Source organism: Rhinolophus sinicus, chromosome 18 (assembly GCF_057876585.1).
Source record: "Rhinolophus sinicus isolate RSI-liver-muscle chromosome 18, RSI-T2T, whole genome shotgun sequence".
In the NCBI taxonomy this organism is placed as follows: Eukaryota; Metazoa; Chordata; class Mammalia; order Chiroptera; family Rhinolophidae; genus Rhinolophus; species Rhinolophus sinicus.
Genome location: NC_142518.1, coordinates 73,484,559 through 73,511,775, shown reverse-complemented (window position 1 = coordinate 73,511,775; position 27,217 = coordinate 73,484,559). Strand labels below are relative to the sequence as shown.

The 27,217-nt window shown below is 43.0% G+C and overlaps 2 protein-coding genes across 7 annotated transcripts in view; one reads left to right on the top strand and one right to left on the bottom strand.

Annotated features, from left to right (window-relative positions):
* COL4A6 (collagen type IV alpha 6 chain) overlaps positions 1–2,191 on the top strand; it is a 338,573-nt gene extending 336,382 nt beyond the window's left edge. For both annotated transcript variants that reach the window (XM_088795018.1, XM_088795017.1), the window contains one exon: positions 551–2,191. In XM_088795018.1, coding sequence (XP_088651144.1) covers positions 551–811 — 261 coding nt within the window. In that variant the 3' untranslated portion in view covers positions 812–2,191. The remainder of the gene's footprint in view (positions 1–550) is intronic.
* A 1,420-nt stretch (positions 2,192–3,611) lies between these two features.
* Positions 3,612–27,217, bottom strand: part of ATG4A (autophagy related 4A cysteine peptidase) — a 59,045-nt gene continuing 35,439 nt past the window's right edge. For 2 of the 5 annotated variants that reach the window (XM_074324272.2, XM_019718131.3), the window contains exons 3-14: positions 25,532–25,642; positions 23,180–23,251; positions 20,959–21,057; positions 18,468–18,569; positions 18,219–18,291; positions 15,454–15,533; positions 14,590–14,777; positions 14,390–14,468; positions 7,566–7,711; positions 6,206–6,262; positions 4,667–4,775; positions 3,612–4,150 (exon numbers count right to left, since the gene is read on the bottom strand). In XM_074324272.2, the coding sequence (XP_074180373.1) occupies positions 4,080–4,150; positions 4,667–4,775; positions 6,206–6,262; positions 7,566–7,711; positions 14,390–14,468; positions 14,590–14,777; positions 15,454–15,533; positions 18,219–18,291; positions 18,468–18,569; positions 20,959–21,057; positions 23,180–23,251; positions 25,532–25,642 (1,187 nt within the window). In that variant the 3' untranslated portion in view covers positions 3,612–4,079. Of the gene's footprint in view, positions 4,151–4,666; positions 4,776–6,205; positions 6,263–7,565; positions 7,712–14,389; positions 14,469–14,589; positions 14,778–15,453; positions 15,534–18,218; positions 18,292–18,467; positions 18,570–20,958; positions 21,161–23,179; positions 23,252–25,531; positions 25,643–27,217 lie in introns of those variants that run through there. The other 3 variants (XM_019718129.2, XM_074324273.1, XM_074324274.1) reach the window with 3 other exon arrangements.

Genomic DNA, 27,217 nt, shown 5'->3' with positions numbered 1-27,217 from the left:
GAAAATATAAATTCTAATGAAGGTAACTGTAGAGTAAGAGGTATTAATAGATAGGCTGGGGGAGAGGCCCATGGTTTAACCACTTTGTGAGTACTGCATGCTCTATCCCTTCTTGGCATACACTACCAGGGGCTTTGAGTAGACAAACGGCTCTGAGAACTGTATCCTGAAACCTACTGAGTTTTCCTTAATTCAGCTTTTCTCACACTTATTCTCCTGTGGAATCTGGGGGGTGGGGCACCTAGCACACCTCGGAACTCAGCAGGGCAGCAGCAGTTTGGGAAACGCTGGCTGAGATGTGGCTGCCGTCCATGCACAGTGGCTTGGGAGGGCACCAGGGAGCTTGGAGGGGACGCTCCTGGCCCTGAGGCTACTACAAGGGAGGGTGAGCTGTCTGGTTCCTCAAATATGGCCTTTGGTCTGCTGGCTAGATGCTGGGGCCAAGCCAAGGGGCCTGAGATTAGGAAGGAAGCACACGTTCGTCCTGGAGCAGCAGGGCACCCATCTTCTCCTGTGGGTGCAGCTCTCACCCCACCCCTGTCTGTTTCAGCACACTGCCGCGGGTGCCGAGGGTGGAGGTCAGTCCCTGGTCTCACCTGGCTCCTGCCTAGAGGATTTTCGTGCTACTCCTTTCATCGAGTGCAGTGGTGCCCGGGGTACCTGCCACTACTTTGCGAACAAGTACAGTTTCTGGCTGATGACAGTGGAGGAGAGGCAGCAGTTTCAGGAGGAACCTGTACCTGAAACACTGAAAGCTGGGCAGCTCCACACCCGGGTCAGCCGCTGCCAGGTGTGTATGAAAAGCCTGTAGGGTGGCACCTGCCACCCTGCCTCTTGCCTTTCCCTCCCCCACACAATGGTCACCTCACAAACCCAAACCATCTGAAGAAAGAAGGCATAAGCCCGTTTGCCCCCATCTGTCAAGTTATACATTGGAGTCTCATTTGGGCTGGACTACTGGACACTGGTCACCCCAACTCTCAGTCAGGCCCCATGGGTGAGCCTACCTGCTGAGATCTGCTGTCCCATTCAGTCAACCCGGTGCTACCGTTTGATTCGGATATTCATGGCTACCTCAGAGGACCTGCCAGGCCACCACTTTCTTAGACTGCTAGCTTTTCTCACTGTCTCAATCAGAAAGCTCTTCATAATGGCTGATAAATCATTTCTTTGTGTCCACAGGTCACCACACATTATTTGGCTTAAACCAAAACCCAATGCTTCCACATTAAAAAAAAAAAAATTATGGCTAAGGATTCACGGATGACTCAAGTCTGCATAGAGCAAGTCCTCACTCTTCAAGGGGGCCCCCTGTATCTAGGCAGGCAGCAGAGCTGGAATGAGGTGCCAGCCAGTAGCAGGGGTGAGCTTTGACTCCTTTGAGAGTGAGGGTGACTGGGCCCACATAACCTAGGGAGGCTTCAAGGCCAAAGGCCAGGAGGGGCTCATTAACTTCACAGGGTCCTAGACAAATCACTTCCGCCTTGCCGGCTCCCTCCCCGCAGAGACCTGTGACTTGGCCTGGTCCAGAGTAGAGTAGAGGATGCACCAAATGTAGCCACAGGCCCATACAGGGAAATGAGAACCTCAGCACTTTCTCCCAGGCCAGGGGTGAAAGTGTGCATGGGTAAGGAGGTGTGGATTTTGCTTTTGACTCCAGGAACAAAAGGTAAATCCCTTGTCCCAATTTCTCAAAAGTCCCTGTTTACTCTAAATGCCATCCAGATGTATGCACTGTGGCAAATCAAAGTTTCAGTGTGTTGGTTCTTTTGCATTTTGAGGCTGTTGGAGACCTTCCATTAAAATGTCCATCCAATTGCTCCTTTACAGGTAGCCTGTTATGCGATTTTAATACATTTTTAAAACCTCATGAAAATCTCACACACTTGTCTCTTTAGCAATTAGCAGACCTAAAGCAAGCCTGAGTTGACTATAAAGTGTATTGTATTCTGTTTGGGGGGATTTGTTTTAACAATTTTCTTTAATTATCAGTTTCCCAGAACACTTAGCTGTGTTGACATGAGGCAACTTCCTTCCAGACGATTCTTTTTCCTTAAATATTATGTAAACTGTGTCAACACAGACAAAACATAATCAGTATAACCTGAGTTACTGTTACTGTCACCTCCTCTCTGAGTTATAAGCATGGTGTCCGCTTTGTACATCACAAATAAAAGGAATTAAATATGAACATTTGACTCTTTTGACATTTTTTTGCTGAAAACTTTTCTAAAGTCCATCTCACTACAATTCATGAGTCCCCTCTCAGAGCCGTGGGGGCTCCTGTTACTGTAAGTTGAGCTTCATAACAAAAGATCGAGGCAAGAAAAAATACAATTATAGTCAAAGAGCAGAAATGGTCCTCTAACTGGCAACAAATCCACAACCTGTTTCAAGATAAGCCTACGACTACTTTTAGTGCCATCACACGTTCCATACTGCTGGGCCTCAGGATCATTTACAGATAAATTAAAAGTAGAGAAGTATTAAAGTCATTAAAATCAAATCTAAGATATATACACATCTGTGTGTGTGTGTGTGTGTGTGTGTGTGTGTGTGCGCGTGTGTGTATCTTCTGGAAGGATAAACAAGAAATTAATAACATTGGGAGCATTCAGGGAAGGGAACTGACATGTATGAGGGAAAGACATTTCACTGAATACCGTTTTGAACTTTTTTGAAATTTGAACCATTGGAATATATTACCCACTGGAAAAATTGGAATCTAAGGAAACAAGTGTTCTAATATTCCTAAATAGTGCTCAGTTCGGCAGTACATATAATATTCCTAAATATACTTTAAAAAAACAAAAACAAAAAACAAAACAAAACAAAACAAAAAAAAACCCTTTGGTTTCGTGCTAGCTTCCACACCCCAGTTGCTGATCTTCCTCGGGACTTGGTTGAGGATGGAAGTGAAATGCATCCAGGTTAAAAGGGCGAGGAGAGGAAACTTGGAAGACACCACTGGGACTAGATGTGCATCCACACAGGAGAGTGGGTGGCAAAGGCAATTTGATGAATATGTGCTTTAAAATTTAGTGTGTTGCAAATCCTGAAATGGTTTGGAATCGTGTTTGATGCACAGATTAAATGTCACCACATGAATAATTCTTTCTAATTATGGCTGTCAACCAAAAATGGAGTTAATTTTCCAAACAAAAATCAACAATTTAAGTCAGTAATTGGTAAACGACACACTGTGGGCTAAATCCGGCCTTCCACCTGTTTTTGTAAATAAAGTTTTTAAAGTTTTATTGGCTTACAGCCAGGCTCAGATTGTCTATGGCTGCTCTTTCACTTCCAATAGCAGAGTTGAATACCTGTGACAGAGGCCACGTGGCCTGCAGAGCCTGAAACATTTACAATCTGGCCTTCTACAGAAAAACTTTGCTTAATCCCCAATTTCAGCGATCATGATTTGATTTAAAGGCAGGGTGACATTGGACAAAAGCATTAGTAAAGAAGGGGACAGTGATCCCCAAAGGGGAAGGTTCTCCCCCAAAGAGTCAGGAGATCAACAAGTACACATTTGACATAATTCCTTTGACAAACGTTTTGATATAAATTACAATTAATTCAAATACATATTCAAATAATTTAACAAGACCTTTTTCTCCCTGATGTAATCACTTTATTATTAGAGCAAGAGAACAGACTGCTTCTTAGTATTTAGCCCCAAAGAGGTCACGCCTGAAAGGGTGAGGAAGCACAGGTAACCATCTGTCATCTGCCGGTGCTTGGAGAAAGGTGGGAGTTGCCGTCTGTCTTCCAGATGTCCACCTCCTCGTTTCAGTAGTGGCACAACTCACCGTGGCCGTGTAAGACAAGCTGGGAAGCAAGGGATAGCTCCTAAGCTTTCTGCTCCTAGATTCCATGATTGTTCTAGTTCCTTCTGGGGAAGAATTGTTATTGTTTTTTCTGAGAAACGGTGATTGGCTCAGTCATGATTGATTGCTATCAAGTTTGTATGCTGTTGGCATATCAGGCACTTGCTGACTAGAAAAGTTTTATGTAATGAATTCATGTTCTTCTGGTGTCAGATGGAAGACAGACCCCCAACTTGAGTTCCAATTATTCTATATGCTCAGAATCTCAAAATCTTCCTCCAGGTCAAACTCCTCTAGTTGTTCAGTAGAGTCAATGAATTCTATTAGAATACAGAAATGAGAAAGGAGAAAAGCTTGATGCTCAGGTTGAAGCAGTCAATACATTACTCAGTAGGGAAGACTATGCATTTTTAAATTGTTTTGTTAAACAAAAGCTTGTGTGGAGGAGACTTACGGATTGGACCACTGCCAAGTGTTAGAAAGTCTCTATAAATAATCAAAATAACCAGACTTGTTACATAGGCCTATTCACAGTGATGAGGATGGGACTCTGGAAAACCTTTGAGGCACCTTTTTACTCACCCATGGCCTCTGATTTGTTACTCTGAACCAGACCATGAAAAAATTTTTTCTAGTCATTTAGATTTTACATGGAACTTTCGCACTGAGCTTATTTTCAGCTTTTATCAGTCTTTGAAATCTGTAAGTGTCAATTCATCAGAGGATTAAAATACAGAAGCACCAATCCTTGATTAGTCCAGACAATTGCTTCTGTTTCATAAAACAATTGCTACATGAGGGTCTGCTGGCTACAGAGTCCCTGAAAAACTGCTTACCTGCCCCAGTGGTTGTCACCTCGGGCTTGGCTGGAGGTACAAAGGGAGGCCAGTGAGATGGATGTTTCTGAACTAATTCAAACATCCTTAAGTTTTCCTTTAGAATCTCCTGAGGACACACAGAAACAGTTACAAACACTGCAGAGTCACTACATTTCTGTCCAATTGGCAATCTATGACCCCAAGCAAGCCCTAAGAGAGTGGCCTGGTTGCTGAAAGGTGAAAGCAGAGGCCTAGCAAATACACCCGGCCTCTCCCTGACGCATCTGAAGACCCAGCCCTCTTCACTTCTGGTACTGCTGGCCAGGAGGGAGGGACACTGGACAGAGCATCTGAGGGAAGGCCAGTGCTCACTGTCTATCCTCTCATGACATTCAGGTCACATGCCAGTTGCATGGGCTCAACTCAATGTAGGGGCGAGATGCTCCTGAAGTGTTGGCGCCAAAGAAATGTTGGTTAATCAAATTAAATCTGCCCCAAGACAAATATTGGTACATATTGCTATGGTTTCCGTTTAGTCCAACATTTATGGTGTATGTCCTAATTTCAATGGCATCGTCTTATCAGAAAATTTTCCTTCTAACTTTAAACATAAATATAAACAGTTTTGCTGCATTCTGAAATGTAAGTATTGCTTTTAGAAAATAAGTCTCCATTACGTCTCAGCAAATTATTAATTGGGGTTTCAGATTCAGCTGGAAATACTAGTATTAATTATTTGTTCACTTATGAAGAAGAATCTTCCCTCCTTACACTCACAAAAGGCTCTGGGCTCGCATCTCCCCACCCCAGTCTCTTTGTTTGGCAGAGAGGAGAACAACGGGTCTCCTGCCACCCCTCCTGCCACCCCATCGAGGGCTCTTTAAACTACTCCCTATGATCTCCTTTCATTCTTTCAATAAGCATTTATCAACGTCCTCCACATATTTGGCATGTGTTAGAGGCTGAGAATTAGGGAGGCTGATATGAAGATTGGTGAGCCATCAAAACAATAAATACCCTTTTACACAAAATACCAAAAAGAAAGAATAACTTGCTTTACTATTTACATAGATTTCTGCAAACTGTTTCCTTGAAGTGGCAGCATACCTTATTTTATATAAATAAGACAATTAATAGAAAGGCAAGCTCCTGAAACTGTAAATGGACCACTAAACACATAGAGAAGTAGTTTGGCTTCTTCAATCATCTCAGTGTTATGAACAGGCTAAGGAAAAATTTAGGCTGAGCTATATGAAATTGGCATTTTTAGGTTAAAATGGTAGAATATTAGTTGAATATTTCATAAGACTCGTAGGCTTAATGAGATGAAACATTAAGTAGCTAAAAACATCACTCACTTGACATACTAAACATATTTTTAACAAAAGTTTTTCTTTGGTTTCCCCAAAGTTATGCACAATCCCCCACATCTTAATTTCTTTCTCTTGCAATAAAGTCCTATTAGGCTAGGTTTCTGTTACTATGAAAAACAGTCTTGAAAAGGAATCATATTGAGTAACTTTGTTTTTTAAGACTAAGAAAAACATACACCTTTACCTTTTGAACAAGGCTACACCAGCTATCAAAGTCTTTTTCTTCTTTGCAGAAAAATCCCTTGGGGGGAAGCAAAAGAACACAACTTAGAACTGGTCAGGGCACCAGGACAGGACCCCTGCACTACAAATGGAGCCACTGGCCCAGAGTTACGACATGGGATGTGGGCCATTCTCCTTGGATGTGACTTCCCAAAAATTACAAGAAAGATTGTCTGGGCTTCTCTCTCTCCCAGATCATTGCCTCACTTGGACACACGTATTTGCTCATTCATTCTCCCCCACCCTTCCCCCTCCATCTCCCTCTCCATTCTCTCTCTTCCTCTCCCTCGTCTTCTGTCTCCCCATCTGTCTCTCTGCTTCTCTCTCCTCTTTTATCCCTTTCGCTTTTCCCCTGTCGCTTTCCTCCCTGTCCCTCTCCCCTCATACTGTAAGACACAGTAACTGGATGACCAATCTCCAAAGCGTGTGGTTAACTCCGTTACATTCAGTGCACAAATATACTGTAAAGAATAGTCAATTAAACCAGCAAACAAAAGCCAAATAGTACTTTCAGCTAGAGACAATACTTAATAAGGTGGCTTTAACCTTAAGGAAATGATCTATTAGAATAAAGAGAACCATCCTCCTTCCCCATCCTCAGAGCCTTCCCACAGTAGTGAAAGAATAGTCTAAGACAAGAGGAGGACTCTGGTGCTTCTTTCGACACAGGTGCTCTGACAATCGAATTAAACTGGAAGGATGCAGACGGGCCTCATAACCATTGGCTACTTCATATGCAGCTGCCCCTTCAATGTATGCAGACAGCAGTCATACTTTGGGGGGGAACCCTACAACTTCCTGGATTGTGTGCCCAGAGAAATGGGCACTGTCCACTCAGGGGATCTTGCTCCCTTCTTCCTCTCTAGTTCTGTCCCACCTTATTCCTTTTGACTGTGTGGCAATAATTAGAGGGCATGAAGGAAAAAGGGGAAAGACGGTAACTCTAATAATAACTAACATTTACAGAATGTTTACAATGTGCCAGGCACTGTGCTAAGTGCTTTACGCACAGCATGCCTCATGCAACCCTACAAGGAAGAAACTTCTCTTTTGTTCTTTCAGGGATGAGAAGAGCGAGGCTCAGAAAGGTTGAGGGACTCCTCTTAAGTCCATGGCTAGTAAGTGGCAGGGCCTGGATTCTAACTGGAGCAGTTTGGCTCAAGGTACACTCCTTCCCCACTACACTACTCTACCTCTCCTGGGGTTGACAAGCGAATATACTCTTGTCATGCTACCTAGCAACCTGGATAATCCCCAGGGAACCAATCTGTAATAGGGCTGCAGGGTATCTCTTGCCCCTCCCCCAATCTTCAGATACCCACCAATGCTACAGAAGGATCCAAGTTCAGAATGTTCATTCGCTGTGGGGCCTGCAGACAATGGAAAGTCTGGTCATCAACTGTTCCATTCTCTTCAGTGTCAACGAAGGTCTGGGTTGTGTGAGGGTCCAGGAAAATGAGCTCATCACCTGTTAGAATGAGGCATGCTTAACCTTCGAGGAACTACTGGCCATGGCCCCATTGCTGTCCTTGGGTGGAGGAGCTCTGGTTTTTCTAACCCCTCCCTTGGTGACAAGGAGAATGAAATGACAGAAAGCCTGAAGTAGAGTGAGCATGCCTGAAGGAAGCCACCCACACCCAAATTCAACCATCTAATGAGAAGACTTGCCCTAGCATTCACATCTCCTCAAAGCCCAAGTCCAAGAAATGGAGAGCGACAGGTTTGAGAAAAGGTGGGAATGAGAGACCACAGATGATATGTCAGGCTCTGTGAGCAGCAGTAGCAAAGAGGTGACAGGTAGAATCAGCAGGCCAGGAGTTCAGATGCCATTAGGGAGCTTCCTGCCTCTTTCAGTGTTGGAAAGCATCTCATTCTAGACCACTGGTTCTCAGACCCATGGTCAGAGAGCACATCTGGTGAGGAGAAGGCCTTGGCCTACAAAAGAAATGGGAATGCTGACTCTGCTGTGGGTGACATACCAGGGAGCTGACTTCCGCTCTTGATGAGCTAGCAAGTTAGTCATTGTTAGCAAGTTAGTAATCCCCGTCAGAAAGCACTGCGTTGGTCACACTAACATCAGTATAGATACACCTCACTGGGAAAACTCAGTTTGAGATGACCGATCTTTATAAATGAGAGAAAAGCCGTACTTCATTAAATTGAAAAAACCTAGACCAATAAAGGACCTGGGAGGGGTTCAGGGTAATAAAATCTCTACTTTTATCTGCTATTCAAAGGGATGAGAGTCCATTGAGTGCTCATCGGTGACATGCTAAGTAGGCAAAAATGCCTAAGGAGGCACCCTAACCTCACTGTCGGGGCCTGAGAATCATCTGGGCCCCTGTGTTCTAGACTGGGTTAGGCAACCAAAGAAAGAACTACCCGCAGCAGCAGGATGGGGAAGGGAGGGATGCCCTGGACACCTTCCCTGGAATGACATCTGGGATCGTGCTGGGGACATCTATTTGCTTCTATTGGCAAAGAATGTTTCTGATGAAAGCTTAACTTGTCTCTGTCAGACCTGGGATCAACCACTTAAATCACTCTGTCTTCATTTTCTTGTTTTTAAACTGGGGTCATTGGCCTGTTCCAGTTACCCCACAGGGTAGTATAAGAATGGGAAGATTTCATCTCTGTGCAATGCTTCAAACACAATACAAATTCAATGAAGTCATAGAAGAAGTATCTTTTTTATTTTTTTATTTTATTAAATGTATTGGGGTGACAATTGTTAGTAAAATTACATAGATTTCAGGTGTACAATTCTGTATTACATCATCTATAAATCCCATTGTGTGCTCATCACCCAGAGTCAGTTCTCCTTCCATCACCATATATTGGATCCCCCTTACCCTCATCTCCCATCCCCCACCCCCCTTACCCTCTGGCAACCACTAAACTATTATCTGTGTCTATGAGTTTCTGTTTCTCATTTGTTTGTCTTGTTCTTTTGTTGTTTTTGGTTTATGCATTCAGAAGAAGTATCTTGCTTGGACTCAAAAGTATCCCCCTACACATATTAATAGATATTGAAGAGTATATGGAAATCGGTGCTGCCATCTGACTTGATTTAGGAAAGGGAAGGTACATATTCCCCCAGACCACAGGTGGGTGAGATCAGTTATAACAAAAAGCCTCAGGTCACATTGAAGAGTACCAACCAGGATGTTTAGATGGAAGCCTACCTGAGACGAGAAAGGTAAGAGGAGAAGGGAGTTGTGCACAAGAAAATACAAATCCAAAGCAGGGTTAGAACTGAGCATTCTGCCAGTGTTTTGAGTTAAGGTGCTGGAAATAATAACACTGTCCTCTCTGCCTCTGGCCCTTTTGTGTGTGTGTGTGTGTGTGTGTGTGTGTGTACATGTGCGTGTGTGTATGTGTGTGTACATACATGTGTACATGTGTGTGTGTGTGTACATGCGCACGTGCGTGTGTGTGTCATGGAGCTTTGTGGGTTGGCCTATTTCTCAGAGTGCTTAAAAGAGATATAGTCAAAGATATAAAAAGTCCTAAAAATGATGTGGGGACTAAACCAAGGTCTTTAATGAGGCCCAAGGAGAAGAGGCAGGCTGGTCAACCATCTGCAGACACAGGGCTCACACTGCTGATCTCCAGGGGGCAACTTCTACTAAAGCACAGGGGACAAACGTCTCCTCTAGATGCAGGAAAAATCTACCAGCCAGAGTCTCACCTTGCCCATAGTCTCCTACACCAAGCGCTTCTCCCAGCTTCCCAACAGGGCAAGAGGGCACTCAGGAAGCAATGTGATATGGTAGGCAGGGATGGCCAAACTGGGATCCAATCCTGGCTTTGCTACTTCCTAGCTAGGTGGTCTGGAGGAAACAACCCCTCTGCATCGCAATTTCACTAGGCATAAATAAATGTAAATAACAATCTCTACCTCACAGGGGTGTTATGCTAACTATATCCATCTGTCTATATCTATACATCTCTGTGTAACTATAGGTATACATTTTTATATAACTATCTCTGTCTGTATATATCTCTACATAACTATATCTATATGTACATCTCTACATAACTATTTCTATCTATACATCTCTACATAACTACCTCTATACAGCTCTATGTAAGTATCTCTATACATCTCTCTATAATGATATCTATACATCTTTATATAACTATCTATACAGCTCTATATTATATCTATACATCTCTATATAACTATATCTATATATCTCTACATAACTATCACTATACATCTCTATGTAAGAATATCTATACATCTCTCTATATCTATACATCTCTATATAACTATATATATACAGCTCTATATAACTATATACAGCTCTATATAACTGTATTTATACATCTCTATATAACTATCTCTATCTATACATCTCTATATAGCAATCTATATCTATCTACCTAGAGAGAACATTGCAGAGTACCTGGCACAAAACAGCTGTTCAGAAAACGGCAGTTCCCATCCATTCCCTCCCTTCAGACATTCTACCAATCTGGACCCCCTAACCTAATACAGTATGGGGATGAGTCAGAAAAGGGGAGCTGAAAGGACTTTGGAGCCTCAAGTGAAGGTTAAACAAAGTTTAAAAGTTAATGGGCACTATCAAAGCAATCTTAAGAAAAAAGAACAATACTGGAGGTATCACACTCCCTGACTTTAGCTTGTACTACAGGGCTACGATAATCAAAACAGCATGGTATTGGCAGAAAAACAGACACATAGACCAATGGAATAGAATTGAGAACCCAGAAATATAACCACATAAATATGGACAGACAATTTTTGACAAAGAAGCTAAAAACATACAATGGAGCAAAGACAGCCTCTTCAATAAATGGTGCTGGGAGAATTGGATAGCCACGTGCAAAAGAATGAAACTGGACTGCTATCTGTCACCATGTACCGAAGTTAATTCAAAATGGATCAAAGACTTAAGCATAAGACCTGACACAACAAACTGCATAGAAGAAAACATAGGTACTAAACTTATGGACCTTGGGTTCAAAGAGCATTTTATGAATTTGACTCCAAAGGCAATGGAAGTAAAAGCTAAAATAAACGAATGGGACTATATGAAATTTAAAAGCTTCTGCACAGCAAAAGAAACCATCAACAAAATAAATAGGCAACTAACTGAATGGGAGAAGATTTTTGCAAACAGTACCTCCGATAAGGGGCTAGTATCCAGAATATACCAGGAACTCATGCAACTCAACAACAAAAAAACAAACAACCCAATTGAAAAATGGGCAGACGACCTGAAGAGACATTTCTCCAAAGAGGACACACAAATGGCAAATAGACATATGAAAAAATGCTCAACATCACTAATCATCAGAGAAATGCAAATCAAAACCACAATGAGATATCACCTCACCCCAGTCAGAATGGCTATCATCAACAAGACAAATAGTAACAAATGTTGGAGAGGCTGTGGAGAAAAAGGAACCCTCATACACTGTTGGTGGGAATGCAGACTGGTGCAGCCGTTATGGAAGGCAGTGTGGAGGTTCCTCAAAAAATTACAAATAGAATTTCCATAAGACTCAGCAATCCCTCTCCTGGGTATCTACCCAAAAAATCTGAAAACATTTATACATAAAGACACGTGTGCTCCAATGTTCATGGCAGCTTTATTTATGGTGGCCAAGACATGGAAACAACCAAAATGTCTTTCGATAGATGAATGGATAAAGAAGTTGTGGTATATATACACAATGGAATACTATTCAGCAGTAAGAAAAGATGATATAGGAACATTTGTGACAACATGGATGGATCTTGAGAGTATAATGCTAAGCGAAATAAGTCAGACAGATAAAGCAGAGAATCATATGATTTCACTGATATGTGGTATACAAACCAAAAACAACAAAAGAACAAGAGAAACAAATGAGAAACAGAAACTTATAGACACAGACAATAATGTAGTGGTTACCAGAGGGTAAGGGGGGTGGGGGGTGGGAGATGAGGGTAAGGGGGATCGAATATATGGTGATGGAAGGAGAACTGACTCTGGGTGGTGAACACACAATGGGATTTATAGATGATGTATTGCAGAATTGTACACCTGAAATCTATGTAATTTTACTAACAATTGTCACCCCAATAAATTTAAAAAAAAAAGGTTAATGGGCACTATGTAAACCTCTGTTTCAGGAACTGCGGCTGTCCCACACCTCTTTTATGAGTAGTTAAACTTCACAAAGTTACCTTGACCCAGGAGCCTCAGGAAACAGAAGGGCTACGCCAACTTGGCAAATTCTCTCTGGATAACTTGGGATAAGGGAGGCCAGTGAGTCTGGGAATCACATACACTATTCACTGAAATCCCTCCAAAGTTATTTTCCAATCTGTTTCAACCTTGTCCTCAAGCACAAACAATAGGAAATATATGATTACAACATTTTCTTTGACAGGAACCCAAAAGCTTAGAAACAAAGGAGGACATCAAAATTTATATAACTCAAACTGCTGGGTTAAGTACTTAGAAAAATAAAAGCTTCCAAATTTTCCATCTAGCTGTAGTTCATAGGTTCTACCAATAGATGGCAGCACTAGAGAGAGCTGACGCAACTGTGTAGAAACCCTGGCCTCGATCAAGGAGGGGAAGAAAGACAGAGGGCGGCAGGTTGGCTTGGTGGGTAGAGCGCAGTGCTCATACCATCAAGGTCGCCGATTCGATTCCCACAAGGGCCAGTGAGCTGCGCCCCCCACAACTAGATTGAAAACAACGACTTGACTTGGAGCTGAGCTGCACACTCCACAACTAGATTGAAAACAACAATGTGACATGGAGTTGATGGGTCCTGGAAAAACACACTGTTCCCCAATATTCCCCAATTGAAAAAAAAAAAAAGACAGGGAAATGGAAAGAGGTTTTGGGGTCAGGCAGGATGGAGGCACCTTTTACTGAGTGTGAACTACATGCCTGGCTCTTTGCTGAGGGCTATACTGTGAGATGGCAACATGTTAAGTGAGGTGTTAATCCTTTTTTCCATAAGAGGAATCTGAGATTGAAAGAGTTGACACTCTTTTCCAGCGGTCACACAGCTAGCAAGTGGGAGGCTGCCACACAAGGCCAGGTATGTGCGTTTCCACCCCACCTCACCTCTCTGAATGTACAAGGAGGAGATGCCGGGTTAGTGACCGAGCCCCCTCACCCTGTCCTCTGCACATCCCTCATGCAATTCCCCACACTTGCTCGGACTCGCCCTTGCCTAGCTAAGGCTGTCCCTTGCAGTTTTCTTTGAGGCCTGCTTTAGGACCACTACACTCCTGTGAGAGGAGCTCTGTATCAAATTCCCCTAGTCGTGTCACTCCCTTCCCTGTGCTCTTCAATACGAATCAGGTGTCTAGGTCCTTGGTACCCAAGTGTGTGTGTCCACAGCATGGGCACTGCCCAGTGAGAAATGCAGACTCTCAGGGCCCACCCCCAGACCTGCCATACCTGCACTGTAATACGCTCTCAAGGTGATTCATGTGCATATTAAAGTTTGAGGAGCACTGGACTGGCTCACCTTGTGTGCCAAAGGCCTTAAATGTCTTTGGTCATAGCTAGTGAATAAGGTGGCTGGGCTTCCAGGGGCATCAACCCAGGCAGCGGATGTCAGGCTGCTCGTTAGGATCTGTATTAGGAGGTTAGTGGTTTTAAGGCTTAGCCCCCATTATGAGACAAGTGATACCTCTGTCTCTGCCTCCTCTAATTCCCACCCAGTCAGGGCCCTGAACAATGAGCCAGCAGACCCAGCTGCGTGGACCTGGGAAGCCAGAGGATGTTTCCTAGCCTGAATACCTGGGCCCCAGTAAGACGGGGTTCAAACAGACCAGGGGAGTGACATCCCGGGCCCACAGGAAGGAGAGAGATGTGCTGAAGCAATGCTGTGACTTTGGGGCAGTCCAGTGAAAAAGCAGCATGGAACCATCTTATCAAGAGGCAAGGAAGTGGAGGCACTGAAGGGGGATGCGCTCTCCGTCGGGCACCCAGAAGTGCTACTTGCACAGATCAGGCCGGGGACAGAAGGAGCTGGTCAGAGGACACAGCATCTCCAGGCTGGACAAGGCCCCCATTACTGGAATTGCCTGGTCTCCCGTGCAAACCTTCTGCCCACCCTCCCCTAGCCCATGATGACTTACTTGTGATTCCTCTTTTCTTACCTAAGAATCCTATGAAATAATAGGCGTTATTTGGTTTTCCTCCTAATGCCCCTAAAGACTGTGGCATCTTAAAACACTCCTAGAGGGAAAGAGAATGCAAGATTCTCAACTCACTTATGGACTGCTGCTCACGGATCTCCGTGCTCACATGACGGTGTGATGGGCAGGCAGCAATGGGCTCGGAAAAAGGAGCGACTTACTTTGAATGCATCAACATAGACAGGATTGATTTGGTTTATGCCCAGGCGAAGGGGCACAATGAGCAGCAGGGGTTTCCAGGCTGGGCAGCAGGCAGAGGTGCCCTTACTCTGGTTCGAAGCATTCAGAGAGTCGGGAGGGCTCTCATCACCTATGTCAGCACCCACGGGAAGGACGCAGCACATTTTCTCTAGAAACAGAAGATGAGAGCTGGGTAAATTAGGGGTCTCCAGCCCTAGGAGGTATGCCAAGGGTAAAACTAAGGGAGACCTCACAGGACACCCCTGTCTTACCCTCTACTGCCAGGGCCCAGCTTGTCCCACCTCCCACAGGAAGCCCAGGCCACTCCTGCAGCCCTTACTTCTCTTCCTCCTGGCAACTGAGTACTCCCTTACCTCCCGTCAGATATCACGGCTCACTGAGAGAATCTCGTTTCTTAACTAGTCTGCAAAGACCTTTGGGACAGGGGCTTATCTTTTGCTTTCTCTAACCTCATGATGGGGAGCACAGAGCTGAACAAGGGGGTGGCCTCCATAGGGGACCTGTTGGAGTTTAACTGACTGTCCACACTTTGGGTGTCCTGCAGCGAAAGGTCTGGTACCCCACTGAGGAGCAGCAAAGATCCTCTCGTTATTTTCACCCATTCAGAGCGCTGAAAGGGAGGAGGAAAAAGGGTGCAGGGGATGATTAACCAGAGTCCTGTGCTCCCCTAAGCTCCCCGCCCTCGTGGATAGTCAATATGTGTGGGGGTCTGAATGTCTGTCACTCTCTCTGGCTCTATCTGTCTGTCTCTCACCCCAATTTCTGAATGGTGAGGAAGGACCCATCACCCACCACCCAGGAAGGGAAATAGGCTGGGGACTCACTGATATCTTCAATGACCACTGTGTTATCCATTGAAACATAAACAGCCAAGGAATTCCATTCATCAAATAAAGCAAGTTTTCTGGAAAGCAACATACAATGAAGTCACAACTGGGGAAAATGGAAATACCAGCAGGAAGCAGTGCAATCCATGCCCAGCATTCCTGAAGTCACCAAACACTGAGCCTCAGAGAAGCTGGGGGTCAGGTCAGTGCTTTGACCAAGCTCTGGAACATTCTGTGTCCAGGGACTTTGAGAATGCCACAGAGTCACAGTTTCCGAACCTTGAAAAGGAGACCCTGCTTTACAAAATGGAAAAGTCTACCTAACAATATGATGTTAGTCCTCTTGGGTGAGAGACAGAAGTTTACCAATGTCTCTGCTCCCAAGAGACTATTTTCTTGCTTTAAATAGAAGACATTCTGACTTACTGTGCTTTTCAATAAAAGGAAACTGTCATTAAAATATATCTGTTTGGGAACATAGAAAATAAGCCCCAGAAAAATCTAGAGAGAGGTGACCTCTCACCTCCCTCTCCATGTGCTGTGGCAATGCTGGTTAAGAATACTTGGGCTACAGATGGCCTTGGGTGTGGGGACTTACTGGTCAACAGCTGAAGAGAGAGCATGCTGAGTTGCATGACTCCAGAGGAGATTAGAAAGAAAACCCCTGTAAGAGCTTATCTGAGATCTGAGCAAAGTACCATGATTATTTCTCCTTTATCTTCTCCTCTTGCCAGTTTGAAAGAAAACACATTTAACCTGGCCACTCTGGGATTCTTGGGTAAAGTCCAGTCTCATTGGACAAAAGAAAAAACATTGTCCCCTAAACCAAAGTAGCTCGTAAGAAGACGATAATTACTATTACACTTTTATTTTACTCATTCCAATGTACTATCTTTCCCAAAATAATAACAATGACATAATAATGCTAATATACTGCTGTTAATGAGAATAACAAGCATGAATCGAAACCCACTTAAATTCTTTAAAAAATGTATATTTCCCTTTATTTGTTGTTGGGAACCTCAAAATTTAGAAGAAGCAAATTCTAAGGGATATCACTTAAAAACACAACCATTTCAAGCTGGGTTTGGGGCTCAGCACAGCCATTCTAATCTTCCATACTTTCTGCCTTGGGTTCCAGCAGTAGTTACCGAAATACTGCCGAGTCCTCACTCACCAGAGCCAACAGTGCCCCGAAAGGCATCACAGACTAAGTTGAGAAAGTGGTATCAGACAGCCTACACTGTGAGCCAGGAGTAAAGCCAAGATACAGTTTTCATCCGATGGACACTTGTCTCATTAGGGAGACCACCTCAGGGAAGATGTAGATGCCTGATCACTGCACTGTACACCTGAAGCTAAAGCTGAACAATAAAGAATGTCAAGTACAAGTTTATATATATATATATATATATATATATATATATATATATATATATACACACACACACACACATATATATGTATATACTTACAAGAAGCGGAGTACAGCATTAGGAATAGAGACAGTGGAAATGTAATGGGTGTGTGCGATGTCAGAGGGATAGTGGATGGGGGGTAGGGGGGTTGACACAGTGTGAGGAATATAAATGATAAACATCTAACTATTACTTTGTTTTGTGCACCTAAAACTAAAAAATAAAAATAAAATAAAAAAGATACAGGTTTCCCGAGTCCCCAGGAAATCCAGACTACTCCCCTCACATGAGCATTTTCCAAGTGTTCTGGTTCATTGAAGACTGGTTAATCATTGAAGCAGATGTGTACGGAGCAGGACCCACTACCGTGCTCCAGACAGCCCATAACTGAAGCATGCCACATCAAAGGAGGCCCGGTGATTTCAGTCTTCTGATGCCTAAACCCAGCCCCAGATCTGGCTGCCATTTTCATTCATTCTTCAAATATTTATTGAGCACTTCAGTGTGCCAGGCAGTTTTATGTGCTAGAGTTACAGCAGTGAACAACACAAATGCAAGCGCTTCCCTCACGGAGTCTTTATGGGGTGACATGTTGTCAGGAAGGGCAGTTACAACAGGTGAGGTGGCCCGCAGGTGTAAGTGCCGGTACCACTCACCTCATTCCCTTGCCGAACAATGGGCCTCCTGGACTCTCCACCTTGCCTCTTGATGTGGGAGGTGAATTCTGGGATTTAACAGAACAAGTACGAAAGTACCATGCTGGGGTGCCTGGAGTCTGCTAAGAGATGACAGACTGATTCCAAGACTCCCTTGGAATTTGCCTCCTCCAATAAATCATGAGTTCCTTGAGGCAAGGACTGTGTGTCTAGTTCATTTCTGTACACCCAGCACTTAGCACGGTAATGGCACCCAGTAAATATTAAATGAATAACTAAATGAATTCACGGTCTTTTTCTTGTACTATACAGGGTGGGAGTCCATGTCTTGCCTACGCTGGCTCAGCCTCCCCTGGTTAGTATGAATACTTTGGCTGCAAAGTGGCCCTCGTGCTAATGGCTCCCCAGCACATGAGCACCAGTCTGTGTGGGTGGGGGATACTGAATGAGTCCCGAGGTGCCTCCACATATACTGGTACCAAGGAATGGAACTTTGCTATACCAATACTGATGTCCCCACTTACACGTCTCAAAGAACTGTCTGAGCAAAATGGTACAGGTGTTTGGTGGCTTAGTGGGAGGGGTGGCTTAGTGGGATGGCAAAAAGTTAGGTTGATGGGACATTGAGTTGGTAGAAGAGGGAGGCATGAGAGACAGAATAAGGCGGGTGCCACACTCTTTTACTTACTTTAACACCTGTGCAACTGTATTTGGTCCAAACCATTCACCAATTGATTTCCCTTCTCCTACACCCATTTGTGCTGTTTTTATGTGGAAAAAAAATAAACATGTTAGCAAAAGGTCTTCCAGCACGCCACAAAGTCTTACTTTTTGCATAAATAATTAAGCAGTGGACAACTTCGCAGAGCCATATACAAGGCAGGGGACAAGAGGAGCAGGTACAGGTGTTGTCTTTAACGCACAAATGTGACCTTACCCATTTGATGGATAGAGTAGCAACAGTCTTTTCTATCTAAGAAGCACTGCAGGATCCGCTGGTATTCTTTGGGTTGTTCTTTTTGTTTCTCCCAGTTCCAGTCTTTTTGGGAAAAAAATGAGTTAGGTCATTTTTATAGTTGCTTATCACTTCTCTGAACTCTTATTATAACCACAAGGTTAGAAGGAAACAAGGAAGCTGTCTATGGAAGGTGGGAATGATCAGCTTAGAACCTCCCTAAGTATCTTTAATTTTGATGACAAACACATCTGGAAACTGATTACTTTCAAAGATTCAGTGGGTGGAAAGTAAAAGTAAAACAAGAAGTGGACCAAAGAATTGAATTAGCCCCAGGGCTGAAGCTGGATAAATATTACACGAAAACAGTCTCACAAGGGCCTTTCTGGTCAGCTACTCAGTGACCGGGAGGTCACCACCCAACCCAGCAATATCCAAATACTACCCAGACGCCAGTGTCTCATCTCCACACAGACAGCAACAGCTTTGTCCTTATAATTTAGCAGCATAGCCAAAAGGGTCTCATGGCGGGAAGTGCTATTCTGACACACAACAGTTCACAGGGAAACAGACACAATTCACAACTGAGGAAGCTTTAAAAAAAAGGCATGCCACCATTTTTACACAACTTTTAAAAAGTCCACACTGAGCTTTGGAAAAACAAATACCTTTGCTATCAGGTGTTCAAGGTTTCCTTATGGCAAAACCAAACTAACTACATCTTTAGGAATCCCATCTGTGCCTCTCAAATCCTGTACAGGCTACTTACTGCTTATGAAGGACAACTGCAAAAACTCACCACAATCACTGCTATGGATAGGATGCACTGCTCCCATTCCCTCAGCTCTAGTAACTATGTCTAATGGGGCAGAATTATGAGGCTTACTTTGCTTCTAAGACAAACTTCTCTCCTGAGGTTTTAGAGAGAGTATGAACTCACAACCGAAATACACTTGAAGTCAAAGGCCATTATCTCCAGCATCTTCCACTCTCTTCACTTCTACTGTTGTTGAAACCAAAGTTCTAAACTTTGCATTCAGCACAGTCTTCAGAAGGTGAACTGCATGCAACTGTTTTTCGTCATCTACCCACCTGTCTAAGTCTGGGACAATCCTGACCAGCTGGCTGCCAAGTACCACTGCATATTTTCTGATGACAGTGATAAGTAAACGACCCACCTCAATTGTAAAAGAACCGAATAGGAAACACTGCAAAGCACTTCTTCACAATATTACAGCTTCTAGTTCATCTTCGCTACAAGATCTATTTCCAGATTCTTCCTGCTACTTGCTTTTATATTAAAACAATTGAGACTGCTGACTGTGGGGTTTTTTTTTAGTTTGCTTTCCACAAAATTCACTTGCAGAAGAATCATCTTGAAGTGTTTTATAAATAAGAAAAAGTTAAATAAGAATGGATGTGCTCCAAGAAGTATGGGTACCGTACAGAAATCACTGAACAAGGCGTCAAAAGACCTGCATTCCAGTCCCAAGTCTATGCTTTCGTGCTGTTTGACCCTAGGCAAGTCACCTTCCTTCCTAAGCCTCAGTTTCCTCACCTGTTAAACAGAAATTATGATATTACCCGGGGAAGCAGAAACAAGATATCTTGAACCCTGAAAGAAGGCATGAAGCCCTCAAACCTCCCCAGGCCCTTCCCCAATCGTCTCTGATCATGGCAACGTCTCTGATCAAGAGAGAGCGTGAGGCTGTGCAGTGAGAAAAGGGAGTGACATTTCCATCTCTCCGAATCTGAAGGAGCAACAGTCAGTGAGTTCAGCAGACCAATCTCATCCAAGGTGTCCTTTCACTCCCTCAACCCCAAGTGGAACCGGACTTTCACCTGATTCCCTAAGCTGGCACCCAGCCAAGGTCAGCGTGCAGACACCCATAGGGAAGCACGCACGTGCCTTAAGAAACAAGACTCAAGAGTTCCAACAATGATTACTGGAGCATTCTTAACAAAGCGGCCTCTTGAAGAAGCTAATTTAAGGATTTCATCATCATCAAATGGACATCCTCAGTGAACCCAGACCAAAGTAGCACCAGCTCCCTCATTAGGCACTTCCTTTAGGTCATTTACATCCTTCATCGGGCAGATACTTTCAATGAGGTCAAGAAACAGACCTACCACCATACCCTTCTTCCTGCTCTCTTTGTTATCTGGCCTGTTTTAGGACTCATTCAAACAATAGCGAAGATGGAAACTAAATGACACACCTGCCTCCATGTTCAGTTCTGTCCCAGGAAAACAACTCTCTGGCTTGGTGAATCACAAGGAAATGTTGGCTGTTTCTTTCTCATGGGAGGCTATGTCGACTTGTCAGCCACACCACTTGAGCTTGCAGGGAGCATTTTAGGACCTGCAGCTCTGTTACTGAGGATTCCTCAAGGTCAGTACCAATAGGAAACTACCAGCAGTAAGTGCGACTGCAGAGGTCTCTGAGGCAGTTTAGAGAACAAATTTAACTTACCCCTTCCCAAGTGTCTGCAGATAAGGGCTTGAGCCAGCATCATCTGTCCACAGCGCAGCATACATCCCCAGCCGGTATCTGATGAAGGGCCCGTTCCCCCTGGTGGCAAAATGGAAGGGAGGGAATGTGAGTTCCTCAAATTCCCCTTTTCCGAAACATCAGCATATCTGGGAATAATACAAGACAGACAGACACACGTACTCTGAAAAGAAAGGCAAGAGATATAGCCAGATATCAAACAGGGTTTGTTATAGGGTGGACCTTGCAAAGATAATGCTGAGTTAACCAAAATGGGTTCTGTGGCCAAAAACAAAACAAGCAAATGAACAAAGCCTGCCCCTTATGTTTTCTGCTTGGAGACTTCTAGGTCTGCATGCAGTTTTGGTAGATGACTGCCATGTATGCCTACCAACACTTAGTCCATGCCATAGTGTCATCTGCCTGATCAAATCTGGCTTTGCACAGCTCAGTTCTCAAGGAAGCCAGTCTTACCTTAGTTAAGGAATAAATGGTACCAAAGAGAATCATCAAAATGGTCAAAGAAATCTGGAAGGATCTTGACCGTTCTACATGTACATTATGAACATCTAAACAGCAGAAGGGCAATGTAAAATAGAGGAAAGAGTCTTAGATCAGGCATCAGAAGACCAGTGTCTGTTACCTAATCTAAGTCTCACCTGCAGACTGGGGACAATAGCACATATCCTGCCTGCTATTACTGGGTAGTGTAAGAATTCAACAAGAGAGTATCTGTGAAAGTGCTGTACAACCCACTCAGGATGATGTAAATATTTGGTGTTATGAGTTAGGTGACAATTGCAAATACTATTAATAAATTAGAAATGGACTACATCTTTAAAAGGCACAAAACCAATTAATAAATGAAATAAGACAGCGGGTTCCATTTTAAGAACACTTGAGGTAATGAAAATCCCACATATGGGGCCAGGGTGAGCTCAATATCCTTTTTCAAGGCACCAGTGAAATCAGATAACTTGGATGGCAGAGGAGACATTCTGCATTCATTGCTTTCCTTTCCCAACATGGAAGTGGCAAAGTATGCTATAAGCATGACCTCACAACACTAACTTTAAAGGGGGTCATCATCCTCGTAGGACAAGTGGGCCAAGGTGGCTGCCCCTTTCCTTTTGTTGTGGGGACTGAAGGAGAGTTGCTACAGCAACACGGGGAGGGTTGAGCCAACTTGTCAGCTGGAAGGGGAGCCCTTTGGCTCTTGCTCATGGTGGGATTATAGGTTAAATTAGTATGGAAAAGACGCAGTGAAGTCCACATAAAGAAGAGATTGCCTATTGCCAAAACATTGTCAGAGTTGAACTGCCAATGTTTTCAAGCTTTGCAAAGACCTCTTCACCCAGAGAAAGTTAACAGTTTAGAATCACTGGGTACTAAAGATTGTGTTTTTTTGTTTGTTTGTTTTGTTGTTTTACTGCTCAGGTACTTCCTGTGCAGAGCAAAAAAAATGTCTGTGTGCACTTCATGTTTGGCACTTATCAGAAAGATTGATCTGACTCTAATTACTAAGTCCAGTCCTGCACCAAAATTGGTCAGACAGGTTTCCTGTTAGGAGAATAGCTTCTACCATTTCAGTTTGGTAATCTTTTCCGAAAGGGCCATGATACTAGGAATACGTCACCCTACTTGCAAATGTTATACAAATTTTCTCTAGAGGGAGCCTGTTCACTTAGCTTATTGAACTGGCCTTTTTTTCTAGACAGCAGCTGGTACTCCATCAGCCGAGAATTGGTTCCAAGGAAATCTATCATAATTCATCTCCCAGTGGCAAGGCGTTTTCATTTCATAGTGGAAAAACAATCAGAAGAATTATTTTCCTTCCCTCTTTCAAGGTACAACTGTCTTCAATAATCAAGTAGCTCCACAAAACAGTGGACAGTGATTTAACAAATATTGCCCAACTTAAAAGTTTATTTGACTTTTCCCTTGCTCTCAGAAGTAAAACAAGCAATACCACCCAGTGCCCGAACACTTGGAGGTGGCATTACACATTAACACCACGGAACCATACAGGATGGTGTACCTTGGCAATGAAAGTTTTGCATAAAGTGTAAGACTTAACTACTCCCCTAAATCAAATTCTTTGCCATAGTGATCTGTTAACTCTGAGGTTTCTGTGAAGTAACTGATAACTTCAGGCAAGCTATCTACAAGCAAGAAAGCACAGTACAACAAATGATATACCTACCAATTGGTGAAAATTTCCTTCTGTATGTAAACCACAGACGAGCACTTATATCAGACAACAGCTTAGATTTTTCTGTAATTAAATGTGAAATTCAAATTAAATCACCATATCCCATCTAAAGATATCTGTCTTTGATTTCTGAGCCAGCAGCAAATTCATCGTCAAATAACCGTCAATGCCATTGTTATGGGGCTAGGAAAATTCATAGGAAACCCATCTCATTTGAGACAAATAATTTCAGCATTTCCCCCACCTATGTTTTGACCAGAGCTACTGGCTGGTCCAATGACGCTGGGTGCTTCTGGTCTCCTATTCACTGAGCTCCATGGCCCTCGCAGGCACTAACACTGGGGTCATGGCCAGAAGACATGGAATAGGAAAAGCAAGGATCCTGGATAACCCACTAACAAGGCAATCGGCCCCCTCCTAAATGATGACAGCTGATTGGATCTGTCATCAGTACCCACTGTCTGTTATCAAAAACTGTGTGTGTGTGTGTGTGCGTATGTGTGTGTGTGCACACCCAGATGTTTAACTAAAAAGGAAATGTCCCCGTTAAGCAAATTAAGTGTGTAAGACATGTATGAATACCATCTAGTGCAACTGACATTTGTACTCTAAATGCATGTATCACATCACAGAGGTTTTCGTGTCTTTTTTTGAAAGCATGTTTTCTTATATTTTATGGCAAATTTACTTCAATGGCCACAAACATGGCTTCCATGTTCCCATCTGGACTTAGATGTGGTTCTGTCTTTCTTAGTCTTCTCTCACCCACCTTTCAACAACACATCCATGTTTGTATTCTGTATAGAACTTATAGCCATTGCACTTTAAAAGGAAAAAAGGAAATTCAATTTTTGCCAATAGTTTCTATTTTCTCTCCTGCGTTTCCTTTGAACAAATCAGAAAGTTGAACTATCTGGATTTTCCATCCCCTTCATGTCCACAGTGTCTAGCACATTTGGGGAAGCAGAGGTGTAATGGGTAAGAGTACGATTTCTGGAGTCATACTCTGCCCGGGTTTGAACTCTGACTCTGCTACTTACCAACCGTGTAGCTGTGTCACTTAAACCCTCTGAGCCTCAGTTTCCTCATCCAGAAAATGGGGAGAATAATAGTATCTACTTCATAGAGCTGTGAGTATTCAATAAGATAATACATGGGAAGTGCATGGATGGTACAGTATGCAGTAAGCCTGCGATAGATAATTGTTACCTGCTCTTGTATATGCCTCCTCTCAAATGTTCAGACTACTCACTCCTTCTTCTGATATTCTCTGCACCTCCTAGCTTGTCTATATGCTAGAAAGGCTGAGGAAGTTGGAAATTTTAACAGTTTCACTTTGAAAGGCATTTCCCAACTTAACATTTGAAGATGGGCATGTTTGGCAACCTGGAGATTCCTGTTGTCCTGGAATACAGAACTAGAAGAGATCATTTCCAGTCCCCTTATTTCATGTGCTGGTGAAGGGAGTGAAGATCCAGAAGGACAAAGTGACTGATCTAAGGTAGTAGAGTCTGAATACAAACATTCTCCTAATTGCTAGCCATGGGCGCTCTCCTATCAGAACGATGAGGCCAGACTCGGGACGAGGTACAAAATGCCCAACTCCATCTCCCGCCTTTTGATCAGCTTCTTTCTGTCCCTCCTTCATGCTAGGGCCTCTCCTCAGGAAGATATCAAATCAGAGCTGCCTCTCTCCAAGCTCAAGCTTTACCTAGCAGTCTTAGGTTTAAAGGTCTTTCCATGCAAGGGCAAGGAAGAAAAATTCAAGCCTCCTTTCCACCTAGCTGCAGTGGCCAAAAGTTCTACACAAAATCAGAATAAACTGAGACAGTAGTACAGTCAGCGAAACATGTAAAACTACAAGATTTCTCAGTGTCTGATATTGTTTCTGACAGCCATGGGCTGTTGACAAGTAGTCTGGGTAGCAGCATTTTTAATCTGGACAGAAAAGGACTTGAGGGGAATGAAAAGTATGTAGCACAGTCATCAAAGACTAGATTCTGGTTAAAGATACTGAAAGTGGGACCTTGGTTTTTGGAATCCAAGGCTTAAAAAATTCGGGTTTTCCTCTAGGGAAAAGAATACAAATATATGACTTTTTTTCAAGTCGTACAAACACTTGTGACCATGTGAATGGGCTACAAGGGCCTCTCAGGCCCTTGGAGGGGGCCTGCGCAAGGGAAGGGCCTGATGCTTAAACTCTTTTGGCTACAAGGTAAATCCGCCTAGGAGTAGAATCAACAGTAACCAAGGTAATGGTCTACCAACCCAAGGAGGAAAAAAAAAAAAAGGTAGGCACCCACCTCGTTTGGGTCCTCACAGACAAATGCTACCAAACCTTACCTGTTTTAAGGAGATGCTGTTTCCCCAAGATCCATACCACCTCATTGGTATCTGGAAATTCTTCTAGGTAGTCAGCGAAAATAGTAATCTGGTTTTCATACTTGGATAAAACTGAAAGAACAGAAAAGAAACTTAAGCAAAATTTAACAGAGGGGGCTTTCTTCTGTGGTTTACTGATTATTTACCTTTGTCCTAAAGGTAAAAGCCATGGGCTCCAATCTAATGGAAGCAAATCTTCTTCTCTGAGGAACAAAGACATTTACAAGGCTGCAAAATCCTTCAGTAGAGGGATGTTCTCTTGACCACCTCATTTATGTATATATATACATATATATATGTGTATATATATATTATATATAAATTATATATAAATATAAATTATACATATATATACATTATATATAAATTATATATGTAAATATTATATATAATATATATTTATAAATATAAATTATACATATATACATTATATATAAATTATATATATATATATTTTATATAAATATAAAATTTATATATATATATATACATATATATATATATGTATATATATATAAATTTTATTGGGGGACAGTGTGTTTCTCTAGGGCCCATCAGCTCCAAGTCATTGTCCTTCAATCTAGTTGTGGAGGGCGCAGCTCAGCTCCAAGTCCAGTCGCCGTTTTTCAACCTTTAGTTGCAGGGGCGCAGCCCATTCCATGGAGGGAACTGAACCGGCAACCTTGTTGCTGAGCGCTCGCACTCTAACCAGCTGAGCCATCCAGCCGCCCCTCTGGAAGCTCAGCGGCAGCTCGTTGTCTTCAATCTAATTGTGGAGGGCACAGCTCACTTTGACCACCTCTTTTAACCTTCCCTTTATCATGGTCCCATTTGGCACCACCTCTGAATAATTATTTGGCTACACTTATCTCAAAACCTTTTCTTTCATGGGGCATTCTTTGTAAATAGCCACTTATCTAGCTTCTCCCAGGATGAGTGTATCAAGGTGATATAATCATACCTGAATACCTACTAACTCCTGCCCATGTCACAGGGAATACTGTGAGGTTTCTAGGGCTTGGAGGGGGCTTTGATAAGCCTAAAAAATTATACAACTATGAAAATGTAATATTTTAGCTGGAATACCAGATGTTTTCATGGTACTTTTATTTGCCATTTTATTCACATGTGACTTCTGCAAAGCAGGTTCTTGTGGCTGATGATAAATACGATTTGTTCTTGGGATTCACAAATAACTATGGTTATCCCTTAAGATTAAGTAGCCAAATAAAAAATAATTAAACCCCATAAGTCTACAGGCCGCACTCTCACAACTATGACCATGTAACGTAGGACAAGTTAAGATTCACTTTTGTAACAACTGTGGGGAAAGGGTCTGCTAAAAGAGTCAAGACTGACTTGTGAAGGGGTTTGATCTCAAAAGTTCTCTTTAAGTAATTTTCTGAGGGAAATCATATTGTGGGTAGTAAATAAGTTTCCAAGCCAGCCCACAAAAAAAAACCTATTTTAACCTGTAACCAGAAAAATCAAATTGATAGAATATTTCCTAGTTTATGGTGTTATTTCTATGAGAACCATAATTCAAGTTCAAAACTAAGCTACCCAACACATACCTTCTCCTCTCAGTTCCTGGAGTCCCCCATCCCTTAGAGGGAGGGCAGCCCAGAGAGAGTAGGGGCCCTTCTA